This window comes from Electrophorus electricus, chromosome 1 (genome assembly GCF_041902795.1).
Source record: "Electrophorus electricus isolate QZ-2024a chromosome 1, ASM4190279v1, whole genome shotgun sequence".
NCBI lineage: Eukaryota > Metazoa > Chordata > Actinopteri > Gymnotiformes > Gymnotidae > Electrophorus > Electrophorus electricus.
In genome coordinates, this window is record NC_137497.1 from 9,143,030 (window position 1) to 9,165,069 (window position 22,040).

At 42.1% G+C, this 22,040-nt stretch overlaps 1 protein-coding gene and 1 long non-coding RNA gene across 10 annotated transcripts in view; one reads left to right on the forward strand and one right to left on the reverse strand.

The window, feature by feature from the left end:
• The window catches only part of LOC113569406 (NACHT, LRR and PYD domains-containing protein 3-like), a 429,360-nt gene that overhangs the window by 138,657 nt on the left and 268,663 nt on the right, over window positions 1-22,040 (reverse strand). For 3 of the 6 annotated variants that reach the window (XM_081711239.1, XM_081711234.1, XM_081711244.1), the window contains exons 1-8: window positions 14,176-14,603; window positions 12,110-12,192; window positions 11,850-11,996; window positions 10,693-10,845; window positions 8,716-8,829; window positions 6,080-6,134; window positions 5,428-5,632; window positions 2,577-4,371 (exon numbers count right to left, since the gene is read on the reverse strand). The exons of 2 other annotated variants lie outside the window; for them this stretch is intronic. In XM_081711239.1, coding sequence (XP_081567365.1) covers window positions 2,577-4,371; window positions 5,428-5,632; window positions 6,080-6,134; window positions 8,716-8,829; window positions 10,693-10,845; window positions 11,850-11,996; window positions 12,110-12,159 — 2,519 coding nt within the window. In that variant the 5' untranslated portion in view covers window positions 12,160-12,192; window positions 14,176-14,603. Of the gene's footprint in view, window positions 1-2,576; window positions 4,372-5,427; window positions 5,633-6,079; window positions 6,135-8,715; window positions 8,830-10,692; window positions 10,846-11,849; window positions 11,997-12,109; window positions 12,193-14,175; window positions 14,604-22,040 lie in introns of those variants that run through there. One more of the 6 variants, XM_081711237.1, reaches the window with a different exon arrangement.
• On the forward strand, window positions 16,524-22,039 carry LOC145657040 (uncharacterized). Of its 4 annotated transcripts, none has more exons than XR_014122862.1 (4): window positions 16,524-16,728; window positions 18,471-18,533; window positions 19,150-19,432; window positions 19,782-22,039. It is a non-coding gene; the product is annotated as an uncharacterized LOC145657040 (long non-coding RNA). The 4 variants fall into 4 exon arrangements; XR_014122858.1 differs by lacking the exon at window positions 16,524-16,728 and adding an exon at window positions 17,415-17,461; XR_014122859.1 differs by lacking the exon at window positions 16,524-16,728 and adding an exon at window positions 17,453-17,563.

The window sequence follows — 22,040 nt, forward strand, 5'->3', positions numbered from 1 at the left end:
AGCAACCTAAGACAGGTGAACAAATAATGGATGGTTGGTTCATAAGTCAGTGAATGGCAGTTACCATAATCAGAGTCCAAATATCAAAATATCCCATCCCTAACACCATAACAGGAAACAGAACAACACAGATCTCATTCAATGTTACACAAATACAAATACACTAATGTACAAACAGAAAATATTGTTGGAAGACACGCAGAGTAGTGATTATGGAGGAATATTCACTGTAGTATTTATTATGGAGAAATAAACAGTAGTGACTATGGAGTAATGAACACTGTAGTATGATTATGGAGGAATGAACATTGCAGTAGTGAATATTAGTGTATGAACACTGCAGTACTAATGATGGTGGGATGAACACTGCATTAGTGATTATGGAGGAATGGACAGAATGCAGAGAGCAGAATCTTTTACTAGTGTTTACATTCCTGTGCTCACACTGAGTCACTGATCATGAAACATTCTCCTCTGCCTTTGCTTTTCCCAGTGAGGTCCTGAGTTCTGTCTGTGTGGTGCACCGAGAATCCTGGAGGCTCAATACCTGAGTCAGGGACCCCATCAGTCAGTCAGGTGTGTGTGAGGCAGACCCCATCAGTCAGTCACATGTGTGTGAGGCAGACCCCATCAGTCAGGTGTGTGTGAGGTAGAACCCATCAGTCCATCAGGTGTGTGTGAGGCAGAACCCATCAGTCAGTCAGGTGTTTGTGAGGCAGACCCCATCAGTCAGTCAGGTGTGTGTGAGGCAGACCCCATCAGTCAGTCACATGTGTGTGAGGCAGACCCTATCAGTCAGGTGTGAGTGAGGTAGAACCCATCAGTCCATCAGGTGTGTGTGAGGCAGAACCCATCAGTCATCAGAAAGGCAACTATCTCATGTCTGCTGTTGACATGAAATGTGTCCCTGGAGTTTGTCCTTCATGGACTGTATGTGTGCAGTAAAATACTGGGGAGAGGAGGATGGTTTCAGTTGGATCAGAACTGACTCACTTCTCCTGCACTGCTTGTGTGAGGACTCAAGCACATCTGACTTTTTGTACAAAAGAACTGATACGGTCAGTTTTACAACTGTGCTTACATGCATTTGAGTAGAGCCAAATATTAATACTTTCTGAAATTCAAGAAAAAACTTTCAACTGTTCACTCAAATTATGCTGATGATATGATTTGTAAAGAAAAGCATTGTATTAAACCTGAGAGAAATACAAAACAATCATTTTCACTAGTGGTCTGAGATATTGGTCCCACTATATATGAGCAACAGTAGTAGCCTGCTACAGTTTTAGGTGAGTGGCATGTTACACTGATCACACAGAGCTGTGAACGTCACTGCATGTTACACTGATCACACAGAACTGTGAATGTGACTGCATGCTACACTGATCACACAGAGCTGTGAACGTCACTGCATGTTACACTGATCACACAGAGCTGTGAATGTGACTGCATGTTACACTGATCATACAGAGCTGTGAACGTCACTGCATGCTACACTGATCATTTTACATTTATAGCATTTAGCTGACGCTTTTATCCAAAGCATCTTGCAATTCTGACTGAGTACAACTTGAGCAATTGATGGTTAAGGGCCTTTCTCAGGGGCCCAGCAGTGGCGGGGCTTGAACCAGCAACCTTCTAATTAAAAGTCAAGTACACACAGAGCTGAAGGTGTAGTAGTGGAATCAGTTGCTGTTAATGATGTTAGTTTATTTTGACTTAAACCTATTTACAACTAAATTATGACAAATTGCCTTGGTAAAATATTTAAACAATGAAAATGTTTCAGATGAAGTCATATTAACACCTACACCTTTATATAGTGTTTCAGATGAAGTCATATTAACACCTACACCTTTATAATGTGCCCAGTCATCATCATCTGCTCTAAAGAAAACCTGTGATAAAGTTTGAAAACTGCCATCAGTATATATATGTGTGTGTGCGCGTGTATGTGCGCGCATGTGTATACATTGGTCATGCTCATCCTTGTACACTTTTCTCTGTATTGGTCAGTATTGATTGAACTGTAATGTTGATCAGAAAGCTGAACTGATAGTTCATATTTGAACCCTTTTGTATGTTACACTGGGTGGTGTGGTGTGGTGTGTATGTGTGTGCGCATGCACGTGTACACACTGATAGTTTGTACTTGAACACTTCTGTATGTTACACTGCAGCACATTTTCTCTGGCTGTTTTACTAAGAGTGAACTATAAACACTGTTGGCCACTGTTTTAAATGTAGGACCATTCTCGACACAGAGACACACAACTATCCATGACATCAAATATCATTTAACCATCATTAATACATTTAGACTAATGAATCACTGGACTAAATTGAATCACTGGACAATGTTACTACATTCCAATGTTCCACAACTTTATGGTTTAACTTAAGCACCTGGTGTTGGAGCCTTCAATCACCTACATGTGCTTTAATGTAGGATCTCTCTATCCTGCTCTCTCTCTAATGTTCTCTCTCACTCTCCTTTTCATTTTTCATAGAAGACCTTCTGAGTCAAGCACATCTAGTGCTACATCCACTGTTCATCTCTAAATGAAAATACTCACATGGCTTTTCTGGATGCTTTGACCACTGGCAGCAGTCTCAGTAGACATTCCTCTGATGGGTCATATTTCCTCAGGTCAAACTCATCCAGCTCCTCTTCAGAGTTCAGCAACACAAACACCAGAGCTGACCACTGAGCAGGAGACAGTCTGGCTCTATGACGGTTAGCTCCTCTGTTCAGGTATGTTTGAACTTCCTGCACTAGAGAATGATCATTCAGTTCATTCAGACAGTGGAACAGATTGATGGATTTCTCTGTAGAGGGATTCTCACTGATTTTCTCCTTGATGTACTTGACTGTTTCCTCTTTGCTGGGAGAGCTGTTTCCTGTCTGTGTCAGTAGGCCTTGCAAAAGAGTCTGATTGGACTCCAGTGAGAGACCCAGAAGGAAGCGGAGGAAAAGGTCCAGGTGTCCATTTTGACTCTGTAAGGCCTTGTCCACTGCACTGTTGAGGAAGACAGATATTGGGGTTTTGAAAATACTGAAAAATCCAGCGTGTTTCTGTTGCAGCAAATTGGTGTTGGTGGAGATGAAGGAAATAAACACATATAAAGCAGCCAGAAACTCCTGAACACTCAGATGAACAAAGCTGAACGCCTTCCCCAGCTGTAGCTCAAACTCCTCTCTGAAGATCTGAGTGCACATTCCTGAATACACTGTCATTTCTCTGACATCAATGCCACTGTTTCTCAGGTCTTCCTCATAGAAGATCAGGTTGCCTTTTTCTAGCTGTTGGAAAGCCAGTTTTCCCAGTGCCAAAACATGTTTTTTCATGTGATTTGTGTGAGTCCTTTTTTGTCCTTTCATACTTCCTCCATACTTTTGGTCCTTGTGTCTGAGCTGAAAGATCAGGAAGTGTGTGAACATCTGAGTCAGGGTCTTGGGGATCTCTCCACTCTCTGCTTCACCCAACATTCTCTCTAGAACAGTGGCTGCAATGCAACAGAAGACTGGAATGTGGCACATGATGTAGAGGCTTTTTGATGACTTCATGTGTGTGATGATTCTATTGGCCAGGACCTGATCACTGATTCTCTTCCTGAAATACTCCTCTTTCTGTGGTTCACTGAACCCTCTTACCTCTGTTACCTGGTCAACACACTCAGGAGGGATCTGATTGGCTGCTGCTGGTCGAGAGGTTATCCATAGGAGAGCAGAGGGAAGCAGATTCCCCTTGATGAGGTTTGTCAGCAACACATCCGTTGAGGTCGATTCTGTTACATCCCACAATCTCTCATTGTTCTGGAAATCTAGAGGAAGTCTACACTCATCCAGACCATCAAAGATGAACAGAATTTTGTAGCTTGTATAATGTTTAGGTTTTAATTCACATGTTTCTGGGAAAAAGCGATGAAGAAGCTCCACCAGACTGAACTTTTTCTCCTTCAGCAAATTCAGCTCCCTAAAAGGAAGTGGGAATATGAAGAGAACATCCTGATTTATGTTTCCTTCAGACCAGTCCAGTATGAACTTCTGCACAGAGACCGTTTTGCCAATTCCAGCCACTCCTTTAGTCAGCACAGTTCTGAGGGCTTTGTCTTGTCCTGGTAAGGGTCTAAAGATGTCACTGCATTTGATGGATGTCTCCTGTGTTGCTGTTCTCCTGGATGCTGTCTCAATCTGTCTCACCTCATGCTCATTATTGACCTCTCCACTCCCTCCCTCTGTGATGTAGAGCTCTGTGTAGATCTCATTCAGAAGTGCTGTGGTTCCCTGCTGTGAGATTCCTTCATGAATCTTCTGACATTTGTCCCTCAGTTTGGATTTGAGCTTTCTGTGGCAAGCAGGGGCCAGTTCTGATAAAAGAGGAAGACAACAGAACACATGCTAATCTCTTTTAGATTCAGGTTCATTCATAAAAGACTCATTACAGGAGTTACAGGAAAAGAGATGAACAGATTGTTATAAATGGATAGGACCTGTGTTCTAATGTGATCTGTGAGAAAGGACCTGTGTTCTAATGTGATCTGTGAGATAGGACCTGTGTTCTAATCTCAGTTCCAGAGAATAAAGTGACACTTTCTTTTAATTGATGCTTTTAACATTAAATAAACGCTAAAAAGACCCTCAGTAATACATCAGTGATGTAACAGAAGTGAAGCATCTGAAGACATTCAGTAGATTAATTAATTCAGTGGTGTTTTAATTAACTCTTTAAATAAAATCTGTTTATAATCTGTTGAATTCAGTATCTTTTCACTTTATTTGAAGTATCAAAGCTCATATCTGCAGGTGTGAACTTGAGAACACATAACAGCAATAATACATACTCAACAAGATGTCATAGACATGAAGTTGACAACTGGATTTTAACTGGATTTCGGATAGGGTTTGAGTCAGGATTAGGGCCAGGGTAAGAGTTAGGACTAGGTTTTGGGTTGAGTTTATGGTTAGATGGGCTGGTTTGAGGTCTGAACACTGGTGTCTGACCACTTGAACTATTCCACTTGTGAGTAAACTTGATGGTGATTGTATCCAAACTCTCATATGATTCATTCATGAACATATACTCTGATACTTGGAGGGGTGGGGGGTGCATGTGGACATAGAAAAAAAAAAAGATCAACATCTGCCAGTGATTTGTGGTCAAATTTCACTGGTCAAATTAAATCTCAGCCCTAAAGAATAACAATGTATCCTCAAAAGGTCAGCATTCTGCAAACACATGACACATAGTCCAGCAGTTAATGTACTGTACTAACAATCAGAAGGTTGTCAGTTCAAGCCCCACCACTACAAAGTTGCCACTGTTGCCACTGCCTTAACCCTCAACTGCTTGAATTGTACTCTTTTTTTTTTCTTCAATAAAAGCACCTGCTAAATGTGATAATGTCATGACCCAGAACTCTTACTGGTCAGTAGTGTGTTAGCGAGGTCTTTCTGGTTCATCTTCCTCAGGACGTGCAGTGTGATCGTCAGTGTCCCCTCTCTGACACTGCTGTGATCCTCCTCATCCTCCACCTGTCTCTCAGTGCATGCTGGGTAATCTGAGCTCAGTAGATTCTTAAATCTCTTCAACTCATTCTTCAGCAGAGAGATGATTTTGTCCTCCAGCTCCTGAATAAACAATATCAGTGAAACTAGTGTTATATATGGATCTTTTTAACACATAATAATCAATTAAACAGAAGAGAGGACTGAACTGAGTGGGATTGTGGGGTCATGTGGACATTATGGTTTATAAAAGAACATAAACATCACATTAACTGTGCTGTATCTTAAAGTTTAAATATTAGTTAATTTTATAAAGTTATAATAGTAGTTTGTGAAGTTTGAGTTTTGTTCATTATCAGTTCAATTACAAAAAGTAATTAAAGTAAAGCATGAACCAGTAAACCACAGAGTCTCATCATGATCTGTGATCTAAACACACTCTAATGATAAAGACCCTTCCCCCCTCTCACACACACACACACACACACACACACACACACACACACACACACACACACACACACACACACACACACACACACACACACACACACACACACACACACACACCTTGAATACTGACTCCAGCTTTTCTTTAGAAATGTTTACAGGCTTCTTCTGGTCACTGTGGACAAACAAAACAAAGACTTTAATGGATAATCTACAGTTTATAAACATGAATCCAAGTTAAATTCATGGTTGTGTACATGATGCTGATGATGATGTGATACATGGCTTCAACCCAAACACTGTACTGACAGTAGAGCAGAATAACCAGAGAAGCTTCCCCTGGCCCTCACTCTGGTGATGTAGAATAATGTTTATGTGAATGGTGCTTCACCAGATACTGGGAAATGACAAACACAACCAGTTATATTTACCCCATCCACACAGAACAGGGGGCAACAGAACAGACAGACAGACAGAAAGAGAGAGAGAGAGAGGTTTAACAGAGCAGCTGTGGGGCAGCAGGCAGGATAATCAGAGGTGAAGCACCCTGACAGGCTGCACCCATGGTGGACACTATCAGATACTGACCAGAAACCAGGGTGAGGGTTAATATAGAAAGCTGTTAATTTAACAGTTCTGGGTAAACTGTGTTTGTGTGTTTGACATTATTCTACTCTCCAAAGATTGGGTGTATTGTATTTATATTCTGTGTCCCAAACCTGTTATGTAATACTCAGCGTTCATGCTGGAATCCTTCTCTCTGTAACAGATGAATAAAGTGTTTTCTGTGGTCTAGATGGTGGTGTGATTCTGGAGAGTTTTGTCCATCCTGTGACTGAGGGAGATCCTCTGACTCTACACTGTTTACTTCACCCCACTATCACATTACACCTCACAGCTGATTTATATAAAGATGGATCGCTCATCCAGACCCAGACTGCAGGAGAAATGACTATCCATACTGTCTAAAAGTCAGATGAGGGCGTCTACTACTGTAAACACCCAGAGCAAGGAGAGTCACCACACAGCTGGGTCTCAGTCAGAGGTCAGCAAGCAGTGAATTTAAATGTTTAACAACCATTTTAAAAGAGGGAACAGATCAAACATGTAACAAATATTGTGATTTGTGTGCTTTTTTCAGTTCCCATGAGATCAGCTGGTGATTCCTCCTCTCTTAGCCTGGTTGGTTTGGCTGTGGGACTGAGTTTGGTCCTGTTCTTTATCTTACTGACCCTGCTGTGGTGCTACAAAACCAACACAGGTCTTAGATCAGCTGTGGATCATTTCTGAATACTGTAAATATTATATGTTTGTATGATACACATCATGAAACCTGTTTACAGTATTATAACACCTTTAGTTTATTTCCATGTTGCTCTGGTGCAGAATCTATGTGCCACTGTATTGGCAATCAGTCACACATCAGACATCAAATCAGACAAAGAGAGAGTCAGGAGGTGAGGGGTGTCAGTCACACCACTGCACACTGCTCAGACCATGAACCACTAACAACTTTCCTTAGTAACAATTAAAGCTTTAACTTTTCTAAGCCAATTTAACTCATCTTTCATCACTTGTGATTTGTTCCATACTGTGTCCAATAATCTTTCAGTTTGGCATTTACAAAATTAGCTTCTCTTATAAAGCTGAAAACTGCCCACATATATGACACAGATGTTTGATTTGATCTTTAGAAACCATTTCTCTAAAAACATTTTTTGACTTTTGTGATGGTTTTGAGCAGAAGGAGATGTGAAATTATTCTTGCAGATTGTGTCACTGAGGCTGTACCATCTTTGTGGTTAGAAAGGTGAAGGAATGTTCCTTCCCTCTGTCACTGTGTGGTATGGCTGGGGGTCTCCAGTACCACAGAATCCTCTATAAAGTTACACACCTGGCTGGAGTTGACTGATATGGGATAATAGCTAAAATTCCACTTTCTGCAATGTCTCTGTTACCCCAGTCTGGCTGTGCCCTGTGTGGTTCTTTATTGCACCAGTCTGTCTGTGTACTGTGTGGTTCTTCCTGTTATGACAGTGAATCCTGAGGCCTAGTCAATGTCCTCTGCAATTGACCAAAATGCTCTACCTGCTACACTACTGGGAAAAAGGGAGTGATGGGAGTGCTTGGTGGAGACATAACAGGTGTTTTTACTCTTCAACAGTATGAATAAACAAAAGAGTTCAGCAATGAAGGGCCAGACAACAAACACACAGGGACACGTCCTGCTACAGGACATTTCTCCTCCTAATAAACAACTGATGGAGAGGGACTCTCCCCAGAAGAAACAAGACAACACAGACATGAATGAAGAAAGACGACAGGAGACTTGTTGGGAACTTTCCACTTGAAAAAATACCCACACACCAAGGCTTCATAGAGTCCTTAGTGAAGTAGTTATATGGGGGTGGGGCCACTTGTGGGAGATCAGACTAATGAGCACTGATTAACTCCCAGCTCATGGCCTCCCTCTGGTGGCAGCTTGCTGGTATTGCAAGCCTCACGTTACAAGAAAGAGAGAGTTGGAGAATGTGTGTGTGGGTAGATGATGCTGAATCTCTCTCTCCTTTTCTCCTAAAACTAAAACACACCTGTGGTGAACCCCTCTTATTAGTTTGACCTGTAGAATGGTGATATTGTTTACTGGGGTATTAGTGTCATATTTGGGGTGGGGGAAGGGCAGGTCACTCAAATATTGGAGAAGAACAAATCCAACCCACTTATGAAAGAATCTGAGTTTGTAATGTGTCATTCACCGTAGGACTGAGGTCACAGGCCCACTACTGAAGTTAGGAGGAGGCTCCATGGACTGGTCACTCTTCATAGACACACAGCTGGGTACTGGAATTGCTGTGCTGTGCCTCCACCTCCTGATGACATTGAATAGAGAAATTAATTCACATTAAGTGCTGAGTGGGAGTAAAAAAAAAAAATCACATTAGGGAATAACCAATTACCCCCTCAACATTTTTACCCAATCAACTCCACCTGGTACCTGCACTCACTCGACATTTTATTAGAAACACCTGTCCTTCAGCAACTGCAAAAACACACCACACACACAATGTCTGCGTCCTCTATGGTTCTTTATTACCCCAGTCTGTCTGTGTCCTGTATGGTTCTTTATTACCCCAGTCTGTCTGTGTCCTGTATGAATCTTTATTACCCCAGTCTGTCTGTGTCCTGTGTGGTTCTTTATTACCCCAATCTGTCTGTGTCCTGTGTGGTTCTTCACTACCGCAGTCGGTCTGTGTCCTGTGTGGTTCTTTATTACCCCAGTCTGTCTGTGTCCTGTATGGTTTTTTGTTACTCCAGTCTGTCTGTGTCCTGTGTGGTTCTTTATTACCCCAGTCTGTCTGTGTCCTGTGTGGTTCTTTATTACCCCAGTCTGTCTGTGTCCTGTGTGAGTATTTGTTACCCCAGTCTGTCTGTGTCCTGTATGGTTCTTTATTACCCCAGTCTGTCGGTGTCCTGTGTGGTTCTTTATTACCCCAGTCTGTTTGTGTCCTGTGTGATTCTTTGTTACCCCAGTCTGTCTGTGTCCTGTATGGTTCTTTATTACCCCAGTCTGTCTGTGTCCTGTATGGTTCTTTATTACCCCAGTCTGTCGGTGTCCTGTGTGGTTCTTTATTACCCCAGTCTGTCGGTGTCCTGTATGGTTCTTCCTGTTATGACAGTGATTCCTGAGGCCTAATAAATGTCCTCAGCAATTGTATCCTGATATCTCATCCACCTGCATGTAACAGTTTCTAAAATGAATGAGACCAGAACCACCACTATTACTTTACTATAGTGTCAGTATCACAGAACTGGACTGTCCCACCATTACTAATGACACCAGAACCACCACTATTACTTTATTACAGTGTCACTATCACAGAACTGGACTGTCCCACCTGTTCAGGTAAGCAGGCCCTCCTAGATGGACCCAACGCCTGTCCTTCAGCAACTACACAAATATACCACACACACACATCCTTCAGCAACACAAACGTACTACACACCTGTCCTTCAGCAAGTACACAAATATACCACACACACCTCCTTCAACAACAAACAAACCACACGCACACACACACGTCCTTCAGAAACACAAATGTACCACACATCACATCTGTCCTTCACTACACAAATGTACCACACACACAAGTCCTTCAGCAATACAAACATACCACACACATCACACCTGTCCTTCAGTAACACAAACATACCACACACAAACACACATCACACCTGTCCTTCAGCAACTACAAAAACACACACCACACACACACACACACACACACACACACACACACATCACACCTATCCTTCAGTAACACAAACGTACCACACACGCACACACAGACCTGTCCTTCAGCAACAACAAAAACACACCACACACGTCCTTAAGGTCCACACACACACACACACACACACACACACACACACGGCCTTCACTAAACAAACATAACACACACACACACACACACACACACCACCTGTCGTTCACCAACTACACAAACATACCACACACACACACATACCACACCTTCCCTTCAGCAATACAAACATATGCACACACACAACACCTGTCCTTCAGGTCCTCAAATGTACCCCCCCACCACACACACACACACACCGATCCTTCAGCAACACAAACATACCACAAACTGGGGTATTATTATTGTAATATTGGAGGAACAAATCCACCCCACTTATGAAAGAATCTGAGTATGTAATGTGTCACTCACCATTGGACAGAGGTCACAGGTCCACTGTTGAATGCAGGAGGATAATCCATGGACCGGTCACTCTTCATAGACACACAGCTGGGTGCTGGAGATGATTCACTCTTCACAGACACACAGCTGGGTGCTGGAGTTGCTGCTCTCTCACTCCACCTCCTGATGATATTGAATAGTGAAAAAAAATCACATTAGGGAACAACCAATTACAGCCACAACATTATTACCCAATCAACTCCACCTGGTACCTGCACTTCAGCAACTACACACACACACACACACACACATACACACCACACCTGCCCTTTAGCAACACAAACATACCACACATGCGCACGCGCACACACACACACACACACACACACACACACACACACACACACACACACACACAGACCTGTCCTTCAGCAACTACAAAAACACACCACACACCACACCTGTCCTTAAGGTCCACACACACACACACACACATACACACATACACACACACACACCTATCCTTCAGAAACACAAACATACCACACATGCACACACACACACACACACACACACACACACCACCTGTCGTTCAGCAACACAAACATACCACACACACACAAACACACACACACACACACCACACCTGTCTTTAAGGTCCACATGCGCACACACACACACACACACATACACACAACCTGTCCTTCAGCAACTACAAAAACACAACACACACCACACACACACACACAACCTGCCGTTCAGCAACTACACAAACATACCACACACACACAACCTGTCATTCAGCAACTACACAAACATACCACACACACACACACACACACACACACACACCACACCTACCCCTTAGCAACACAAATATACCACACATATCAAATCTGTCCTTCAGCAATACAAACATACCACACACATCACACCTGTCCTTCACAACACAAATGTACCACATGTACACGCACGCGCACATACACACACACACACACACACACACACACACACACACACACACACACACACACACACCACACCACACCGATCCTTCAGCAACACAAACATACCACAAACTGGAGTATTATTATTGTAATATTGGGTGAACTTCATTCCCTCACACACTGGGAGGAACACATCCACCCCACCTATGAAAGAATCTGAGTATGTAATATGTCACTCACCGTTGGACTGAGGGCACAGGTCCACTACCGAACACAGGAGGAGGATCCATGGAGCAGTCACTCTTCATAGACACACAGCTGGGTGCTGGAGATGACTCACTCTTCATAGACACACAGCTGGGAGCTGGAGACTCTGCTCTCTTTACCCTGATGAAGATGAGGAAAGTATTGAGTAATTACATCATTCACTACATTTTATTTATCCTGAATATTCCCTCTTCCTGTTTCCTCAGATTAAGTGCTGATGGAAAACTCCTCACTTTGGGTCAGAGGTTCCTCCTCCACTGCTGGAGTTATGAGGCTCCATCATAAGCTGGACACTGGAGATGCTGCTCTCTGCTCCCTGTCAACAGTTCATACACACAGAGTGAATCAACACTGAATCAATGTGAGTCAAATATAAACCCAGGTTGTGTCTATAATGATCTACTCATTCACTCACTCACTGACATTCCACCACATAGACGGGTCTATATAGAGCACTACATAGGGTATGTTAGTGAGACAACAGACAGAATCTATCAACACTAGTCTGTGTTAAAAATATAAGACTGTGACCTTTCATCACAGAAATGATCTGCAACATAAAGTAGACCAGCGATGCATTCACAACATATAAGTAAGACACTTTAGTGATGATTTATAGTTTGTGTTATGTTGTAACTTTAATAATAGTCAGCTCTATAGCTATGTCCACGTTCCCATTTTATCAATAAAAAACTACAGAGGAAAATCCTGTAATGTTTATTTCTTCCGCACAAGATTCGTTTATTCTGTTTCTTGTTGCAATAACATTCTGTCACTGTTATTTTTGGGTTCTGCTGAAATACTGGTGATATTGAACCTGACAACATGTCTGTTATATGCCCTTAATCAGTGTACATCAGTAGTTCACTACATTTACAGTACACCATAGGTGTGGTATCTTTGTCCTTAATCAGTGTACATCAGTTGTTCACTACATTTACAGTACACCATAGGTGTGGTATCTTTGTCCTTAATCAGTGTACATCAGTTGTTCACTACATTTACAGTACACCATAGGTGTGGTATCTTTGTCCTTAATCAGTGTACATCAGTTGTTCACTACATTTACAGTACACTATAGGTGGTGGTGGGAAAAGCGAGGCTTGTAAAACACTGAGATGTTCGAAGCAGTTGTGTTTTGAGTTTTCAAAACTGTAGTAGACTACTGTAGGGAACTGGGATGACTGGCACTGGTTGGCTTTATAATGTGTTCAACCTGGTGTGTTGGCCAGAGCACAAAGCTATACTGAGATCAAAGGTGTAATAACAGGCATGGACTTGATGTTACAGAACTGTGAAGTAGAGAATAGGTTAATAATGTTATGAGATCAAGCACAAATATGGATATTACTTTAAATGTCAATGTTGTTTTTAAATGACAACATGCAAAGTACACAGAAAAGCCTTTTACAGTCGATTGTAATGTCTATACTACGATCAATATAACTGGTACTTGGGCAAATTGTAATTGGTACTAGCGGCAAATCTCTAAACGCATACAATCACTTGATAAACAAAGAATGCAGTGGCCTTCACTAACATTTAAATTACTGATTTAACCTCCCTAAAAGACAAAGGATTACAGCTGATATGAAACAGTATTACCAGAGGAGAAATACACTAAAACATGAAAGTGAAACTAAACCTATACAGAGAGCACATGTGATCAGATGTGTGATCAGGTTTGTTTGTCACTGTCAGTCAAAGACAGGAGTGGCAGGTTCTGTATGACACCTGTAGAAACACAAGCTTCGTTTAGCCGTGGTCACGTGACATGGCCGCTTTGAGTCACACTTCGGATCAGTGTTTCAAAACGATGCGCTTCAGAAACTCCAAACAACCGTAGAAAAGTCAGTACTGACCGTCCCATCCCAAACTATAGTTAATAATACAGATAATTAACTATACAGGGAATCTGAACTGTCCACTGAGGATTTGGACAACACTAAAAAACGGCTGAAACTGAACAGAAAATTAACTATAAAAAACAGACGTTAGAGCAGCAACTTTATGTTTAGGCAAGAGGAGTTTAAAGTGACACCATTTAACGACGTTTACAATAATTGACAACGTATATCTGACCCCGTTAAATTATTTCTTGAATATAACTGTGCGATCGTATTGAGCGTTAGCCAACTGACCGTTATTTTAGTTTAGTTAACTTCATCAGGATTTTAATCTTTACATTTAATCAATTTAATTTGGGTGGACCTACGATTTAAACACAGAATTATGTACTTACAAAACACGCTGTTCAAACTACACCGACATCGCATTTTAACAAATAGAATGAACTTACCGTGAAATATTTTAACCGCGCGTATCCCTCTCAATCTGAGATGGTGTAGTATCTTTAACACACTATCCCTCGACGGGCTAGATACACTCACTCTGAGCCTCAGAGACCCAGGACGTTATCCATCTAAAATGACCATTGACACTCACACTCTCTCTCTCTGGATGGATATAGTAAATGATAAAGTAACAGTCTTGACAACTGCAGTATAAGCAGGTTATCTTCTTTCTTTTGGGATGTTGTAACTCGTAGCCTACTAGTCTAATACGCTACTTCAGTACACTGAGTGAAAAGAAAATAAAGCTTCGTTTAGACACGTCTCACAACACACTCATAAGACGTTGTTAGATACAAAAGAGAGTTATGTTAGGATTCTAGATCTGAAAACCCAAATCACCACTGTACTAGAGGAAATTTATTTTACTGTATAAGAAAACCCATCTCATCACGCCCAACTTAAGTATTCACATTTTTCCATCTAAAAATAACTCTTAAAGTGGCAGGTACAGAAACACGTCACTACTCCTCCATAGACTACCATATCACGTTTACAAACCACTACTAAACACATATTTTCATCTGCGCTACTCCTGTTGACTGACTTAATAAAAAGGGATTGACAACACAACTCTGTCCTGATCATCTCTTGGTGATTTGGGTACACTCAGATTATAACGTGTCTCAGTACTGTGAGGTGTTTTGGGTACAATCACATTATAACATGTCTCATGTATATGTAACAAGGTTTTCACAAATCAGTGTCTTACTAACAATTAACTGTTACATTTATCTTCACAATAAAATATCTTTAATGACAAATTTTGTTTTTACAAAGAGGTGTTAATTATACGAATTATGTATATTTCTACTCAGATAAAACACACTTCAAATGGCTGAGGTGATGGTGGTACATATATTCCGTATAACTGCACTTTATTTAGCCCTCTACACAGAGCCAGGTTTGGACCCCAGGCCTTAGTCCCTGACGGATCATTATAACACCAGTGATCATCAACCCTGCTGCTTCAACTGGAGATCTCAATGGAAGAACTCCAGGAGCAGGGGCGGGGCTAACAGTCCATGGTAATAGATCTCAAGAAGTGGGAGGTAGGGCTAAACTCTGCTGGGACACAGATCTCCAGGAGCAGGGTTGGTGTGCACTGGTCTACACAGGTCCATCCGAGAGTGAGAGTGAGAATGAGAGAGAGAGAGAGGGAGAGAGAGAGAGAGAGAGAGAGAGAGAGAGAGAGAGAGAGAGAGTATGAATCACAACCATCTAAACATATAACAAAGTAGCATTAACTAAATGTCATAAAGTATAATTCAACTAAACCAGGAACTTTATAAGACGATATGAAACACATTTCTGAAACATGTTCCTGTTTCCTTGAGTCTTCAATAGTTTTTATGGTAAGCATCATTGGTGTGGGCAGTGTATCCCAGAACAGTGTGTCCAACCTGTGTCCTGTGAGCTCCCGTCTCACCTGAAGAAGTCTCACCTTGTCCTGTAGCTTCTGTGCTCGGCCAATCAGACGCTCCAGCATCTCATGAAACTCCACCTCTCACCCCTCTACCTCTCTGCATTAGTGTTTCCCACGACACTGCTGGTCCCTGTCAAACACACACACACACACACACACACTCAGCATGTTGTCCTAGTGACTGGTACAATCCCTATAGATGTGTGTGTGTGTGTGTGTGTGTGTGTGTGTGTGTGTGTCCCACAGTCTGACGTACCTGGGCAGGAAGTCCTGCTCCTGCTGCACAGCCTCTGAACTCATGACCTTCTCTTTTACGGTCAGGAGAGGCTCCACCAGACACATAACCAGACCACTGGAGCTTAGACAGGAACAACTCCAGCAGATTCAGGACCTACACACACACACACACACACACACACACACACATAGTGTGTGGATGTTGGAATGTGTGTGTGGCAGGAGTGTGTGCTGCATCCATTTCCTTTACCACACCCCTCAACACTTTAACCAGATAGAGTGCAGCACTGAGAGAGAGAGATACACACACACACACACACACACACACACTTGCATGTACACACACACACACACACATACACACACACACACACACGCACACACACACACACACACACACGCACACACACACACACACGCACACACACACACACGCACACGCACACGCACACGCACACACACACGCACACACACACACGCACACACACACACACACACGCACACACACACACACACACACACACAGTTAGCTCCAGAGGAGAGATGAGTCCTCCAAGTCTGCCTCTGTCCTGGTGTGTAGGAGCGACCCACTTTAATCCTGAAGTCCTTCACGAGCGTCCTCTCCCTCCTCACACGCTCCTTCTCCTCCTGACGGTCCTGACCTTTCCTCTTCTGCTGACTGAACAGAGCCACCAGATGCTTGTCCAGCTTCATCATGGCCTCATTGTCCACCTCCTCTTCCTCACCGCCATCTTCCTCGCTGGTCCATCACTTTTTCACTGGTCTTAAATCCACAGACCTGCTGTGGCTTTTATTTTGTAATTTTCTTCTACAGCAGGTGTGTTGGCCTCCCACTGCACTACCAGGTGTGAAAACTGCCACTTTGTAACTGTAACGGTAACTTTCTACTTTTATAGGTGCTCCTGTTTTATAGATGCGTTACAGACTGATTGATTCAACATGTTGCCATGAACAGTTTATCAGCGCAAAGAAAAACTATTTCAGGTTTATTACCACATTTGTCATGTACATTTAAGGCTGGTAACAGTGCATCAACTGGTGGACGGTTTCAAGTCTTTATTGAGCTGGATCAGGTGGGAAACTGTGCAGGGCGGTCGGTCCCCAAAACCAGGTTTCAGAATTTCATATGTGTTAAGATTATTCGGACAGGATTCATTTGACATGGGGAAGTGCAGTAATGTAATTGTTTGTGACATTTCTCAGTGATTTTCGTCCCGCCATATCAGTCATTTTTACCTATTGCAGACGTCCGTGTCATTAAATATTCTCGCACCCTTTTCCTACGGCAGTAACCTTAGTTTTTTTGTAATCCTGGGCGAATTGCCAGGGATTAAATATCAGAATTTTGGTGCGTAAGCGCTCGAGAAGCAAAATGACTTCCAGATGGTGGAAGTTTTAAGTAAATTCCTCTACACTTATGACATGGTTAGTCCCTCCCAGTTTCCATGATCCGTGTTTTCCCGGTCTTGTGTGTTTTATTTCCATTCCGTAGATTCGTTTTCTCCGCTCCTCGTTTGGTTTTCCTCATCTGTCCCTCGTTTCTTTCCTGGGTAAATTCATGTGTTTAAACCCTGTCTGATGGCCTGGGTTTTGCTGTTCATTGTTTGGTTTGGCTGTTCATCGCATGGTTTGTTGCGTATGAATACATGTATGTAAGTTTGAACTCTGTGCCTTCGTGTTTCCTAGCCTTTGTAATAGCCTGCTTCCCCTGTTTGCCTTCGTGTGTTTTGTTAGTTTGATCATGTCTCCCCGTGCTCTCCGTGTTGGTAAACTGACACTGGACTATCCTAACGACTACGACTCTGGATTTGCCCCTAATAAATCTCGCTCTTCTCCGCACGAGTCCGCCTCCTTACCGCTCACAGTTACAGTGTGTGACCTTCTAATGTTCAAAACCAAGTCATTATTACTGTAAGCGGTTTTATTAAATCCAAACATTCTATACAGAAGATGGGTGAAAAATATTCTGTGGTTGCGACCAGCGGAAGCTACATATCACACGTGGATGTTTTTGGAGACCGTAATACATAAATCCAGTAGCCACTGACTGTGTAATTCATACTGAGGTTTCTGATCCTGTGTGCGAATCAGTCATAAACATTAGCGGTCTCGTGGTAAAATTACTTTACGGACACGTCTAGAAAATGAATCCCATCTGATTAGTACTTTATTGTTCCCAAAAATATCTAATACAGCATGAATGCTGGAAATTAGACAATTGACCCTATACAACATACTGGCAGGCAGGACTTTGTCTCCTCTGTATAGTACTGACTGGGTTCTCCTGTCCCCTCTGTTCAGTACTGACTGGGTTCTCCTGTCTCCTCTGTACAGTACTGACTGGGTTCTCCTGTCTCTTCTGTACAGTACTGACTGGGTTCTCCTGTCTCCTCTGTACAGTACTGAGTGGGTTCTCCAGTCTCTGTAAAGTACTGACTGGGTTCTCCTGTCTCCTCTGTACAGTACTGACTGGGTTCTCCTGTCTCCTCTGTACAGTACTGACTGGGTTCTCTTGTCTCCTCTGTACAGTACTGACTGGGTTCTCTTTTGTCTCCTCAGTCATGCTGTCCTGCAGCAGATGTCACTGTGTTTTGCTGTTACAGCTGCTGACAGTCATAGCAGGTAAATGGTCAAAACAGGTTCTCTTAGGTCATCAGAATTTCATCTTTGATTTTGGTGTGTTAACCGGACTATTGTACCTGGTCGCTCAGTTGTGTAGGAGATTATTTAGTGTGGGGTGTATTATATATGTATAATTATATATTATATATTATATATAGATACATATGCTGTATCATGCATGAATATGACAGATCAAATACATAACATTCTAAATAATAAATATTGTTTAAAAGTTTATTTATTTCCTTGATATGAAACATTGGGTCATTTTCCTCTATAAATAATATTATTATAGACTAACATTGGGTCATTTTCCTCTATAAATAATGTTATTATAGACTAATATTGGGTCTTTTTTCTCTATAAATAATATTATTATAGACTAATATTGGGTCATTTTCCTCTATAAATAATATTATTATAGACTGATATTGGGTCTAATATTTGGTTTAATTAGTTTGATTTGTTTCTCTTTATTTACTTTCAGGACTTGTTTGACAATCTGTTGAAGTTTTAGTTCAAATATATGCCGAAATATAGAAACTTGTAAAGAGTTCCTAAACTTTCAAGCACCACTGTAACGTTTTAAACTCTCTTTTCATAATGTGTCTCTCAGGCTCTTTTCCTACAGTAAAGGTGAATCTTCATGATGCTGCTACTCTCCCCTGCACTCAGACGTGTTCTGGTCTGCTCACATGGACTTTATATCATATACTACATTATATTCTGGCTCAGTGTAAGCAAACATCCTGCCAGTCAGAGGAGAGATTTCACATGTCCCATGATCAGTACCTAAAGGGAGCTCCTCACCATCACTGATGCTGATTACACTAAGAGGACCTGGTACACCTGCACCTGTAGAGGTCAAGACATCTGTGATGTAAGTCTGCGGATAGAGGGTAAGTGTCCTAATGGATTATATAGTTATTGTTACTAAACCATTATTAATGTAGACAGACAGAACTTTATTTATCTGTGGTAAATAAAGTAGAACATAGAAAACTTCACAAACATCAGATATGTGGGGAAAAACAGAAGGAGCTTGTATGTAATGTTTAAATGTTTATATCAGATTTGCAGTTCTGAGGTTACATGGTCAAATCAGTTATATATTACACTGAAGTTTTTTTCCACAGCCTGGAATTCTTCAGTTCAGATTAAGCCTGTTGAACCACTAGTGCTGGATTTGCTCATATAAGAGTCAGTGGAGGTGATTTATAACAGCACAGGTGCATCTGCTCCCTCTAGTGGACAGATCTGCACAGTGGCTGGACACTCACTGAAGTGTAAACCTGAATACACTCGGAGAGTGTCGCTCATCTCTGCTGTGGAGCTGAGAGGAACCACACCATCTGATAGTGGAGTTTACAGCATCAGAGACACTAAGCATGAAGAGATTATTCAGACATACACAGTTACTGTGGAAGGTAAGTGTGGTTACTGTGATTTTAATGTTGCCTAGAATTACTATGTTGGGGAGGGGGGTGTGCGTAGTATCAGTAACTATGTTTACATGCACATCAGTGGTTCAGTATTAGTTTGACTATGAATGCTAGGATCATGTAAACAGCGTGGACTGAGTGTCATAGTTTGAGGTCTTGGTCTTAGTTGAGGTCTGTTTATCTAAGCATATCCCAAATAAAGCATGTGGACCCGGTTTATTTTCACACACACACACACACACACACACACACACACACACACACACACACACACACACACACACACATGTATGTTTGTGAGTCAGAGAGACACGTAGACAGAGACAGAGAAATACAGATAGAAATACACACAATAAAATACTTTAACTGGTAAACATGAATTTTCAGAATTCTTAAATGCTCTAAACTATGTCTGTGTGTGTATGTGTGGTTTGAGTGTGACAGAGAGAGACATAAAAATACAAATAATATTCAATAATACAACAGTTCTGTGTAGTGTGTGTGCATGCGCTTGCACAGTGGCGTGAGACACAGGGAAAGTGAGTTAAAGAGTGAGAGAGAACAAACAACTGAACTACTGTGAAGGTAAAACAGAGATTGTGATCTCAGAGAGTCTAATGAACTATAGAACAGACCATAGTGTAACGATTCTGTTTATCATATATGTGTGTGTGTGTGTGTGTGTGTGTGTGTGTGTGTGTGTGTGTGTGTGTGTGTGTGTGAGAGAGAGAGAGAGAGAGAGAGAGAGAGAGAGAGAGAGAGACAGGAAAGATATAAAAATGAAAGACTGCAGTATTTATCATTGTCTGTGTATGTGTATGTGTGTTTGTGTGTGTGTGTTTTATACTCAGCAAGCATGTGTGTATTATGATATCCACAAGTTTTGTGTGTAGAGGAGTGTGTGTTTCCCTGCAGACTCAGATGTTCCTCCAGGACACAGGAGGCTATTCTAGCTCACACACACACATTGAGGAGTCAGAATAAGCCCTAAACCCTGCATAGAGGGGCTCAGTGAATGTGGAGTGGAGTGTGTGTAAGTGTGTGAGTGTGTGTGTGTGTGAGGAGACGCTGTAGAAGGACAGAGTGCCGGCAGGCTAGTCCAGATACACTCCTACTCTGTTGGAGCTGGAGGGGGCAGAGATGGCAGTTCTCTTATTATTGTGCCAGACAGAGTAACTGTTATCAGAGCAGCTCAGACTCCAGGACTTTACATTACGTCCAAACACACAGTCATCACTGCCTCCTTTCCTCCTGATTCCTTTATATGTCACTGATATAACAGCCCTCCCACTCCACTCAACCTCCCAGTAACAGCGTCCAGTCAGACTCTCTCTACACACAACCTGCACACGGTCATCAAATCTCTCTGGATGATCAGGATACGACTGCTGCTGCTCCCACACACGCGTCACCTTTCTGTTCCCCTCAGACAGAGAGAGACGTGTGTGTGCTGTGTTTGGGTCCAGTGTGACATCACACACATCTGCACACAAGAAGAGACATTAGAGGAGAGATCACAAATACTGTGTGTGTGTATGTGTGTGCGTGTGTGTGTGTGTGTGTGTCTGTGTGTGTGTGTGTATGTGTGTGTGTGTGTGTGTGTGTGTGTGTGTGTACATTTACTTCTTACATTTTCTTAGTCCTGGTTTGATTCTGATCTTCCCTGCATGTTCCACCCTAAACACACACACACACACACACACACACACACATGCGCGCGCACGCACACACACACACATACACACACACACACACACACACACACACACACACACACACACACACACACACACACACAGATAGCAGTTTTAAATTCTAAAACATCTATTTATTTCTCTCTGTCTCACACTGACACACACAGATAATAGTTCTGTCTCTTTGTCTCTCTCTCTCTCTCTCTCTCTCACACACACACACACACACACACACACACACACACACACTGCGTGCGCACACACACGCACACTATATTGCCCAGTTTATGAACACCTTTATGTACTTATCTAATTTTTTCCTTGTTATTTATTTTCTTCTGTCTCTCTCTCTCTCACATACAGAATGGTCT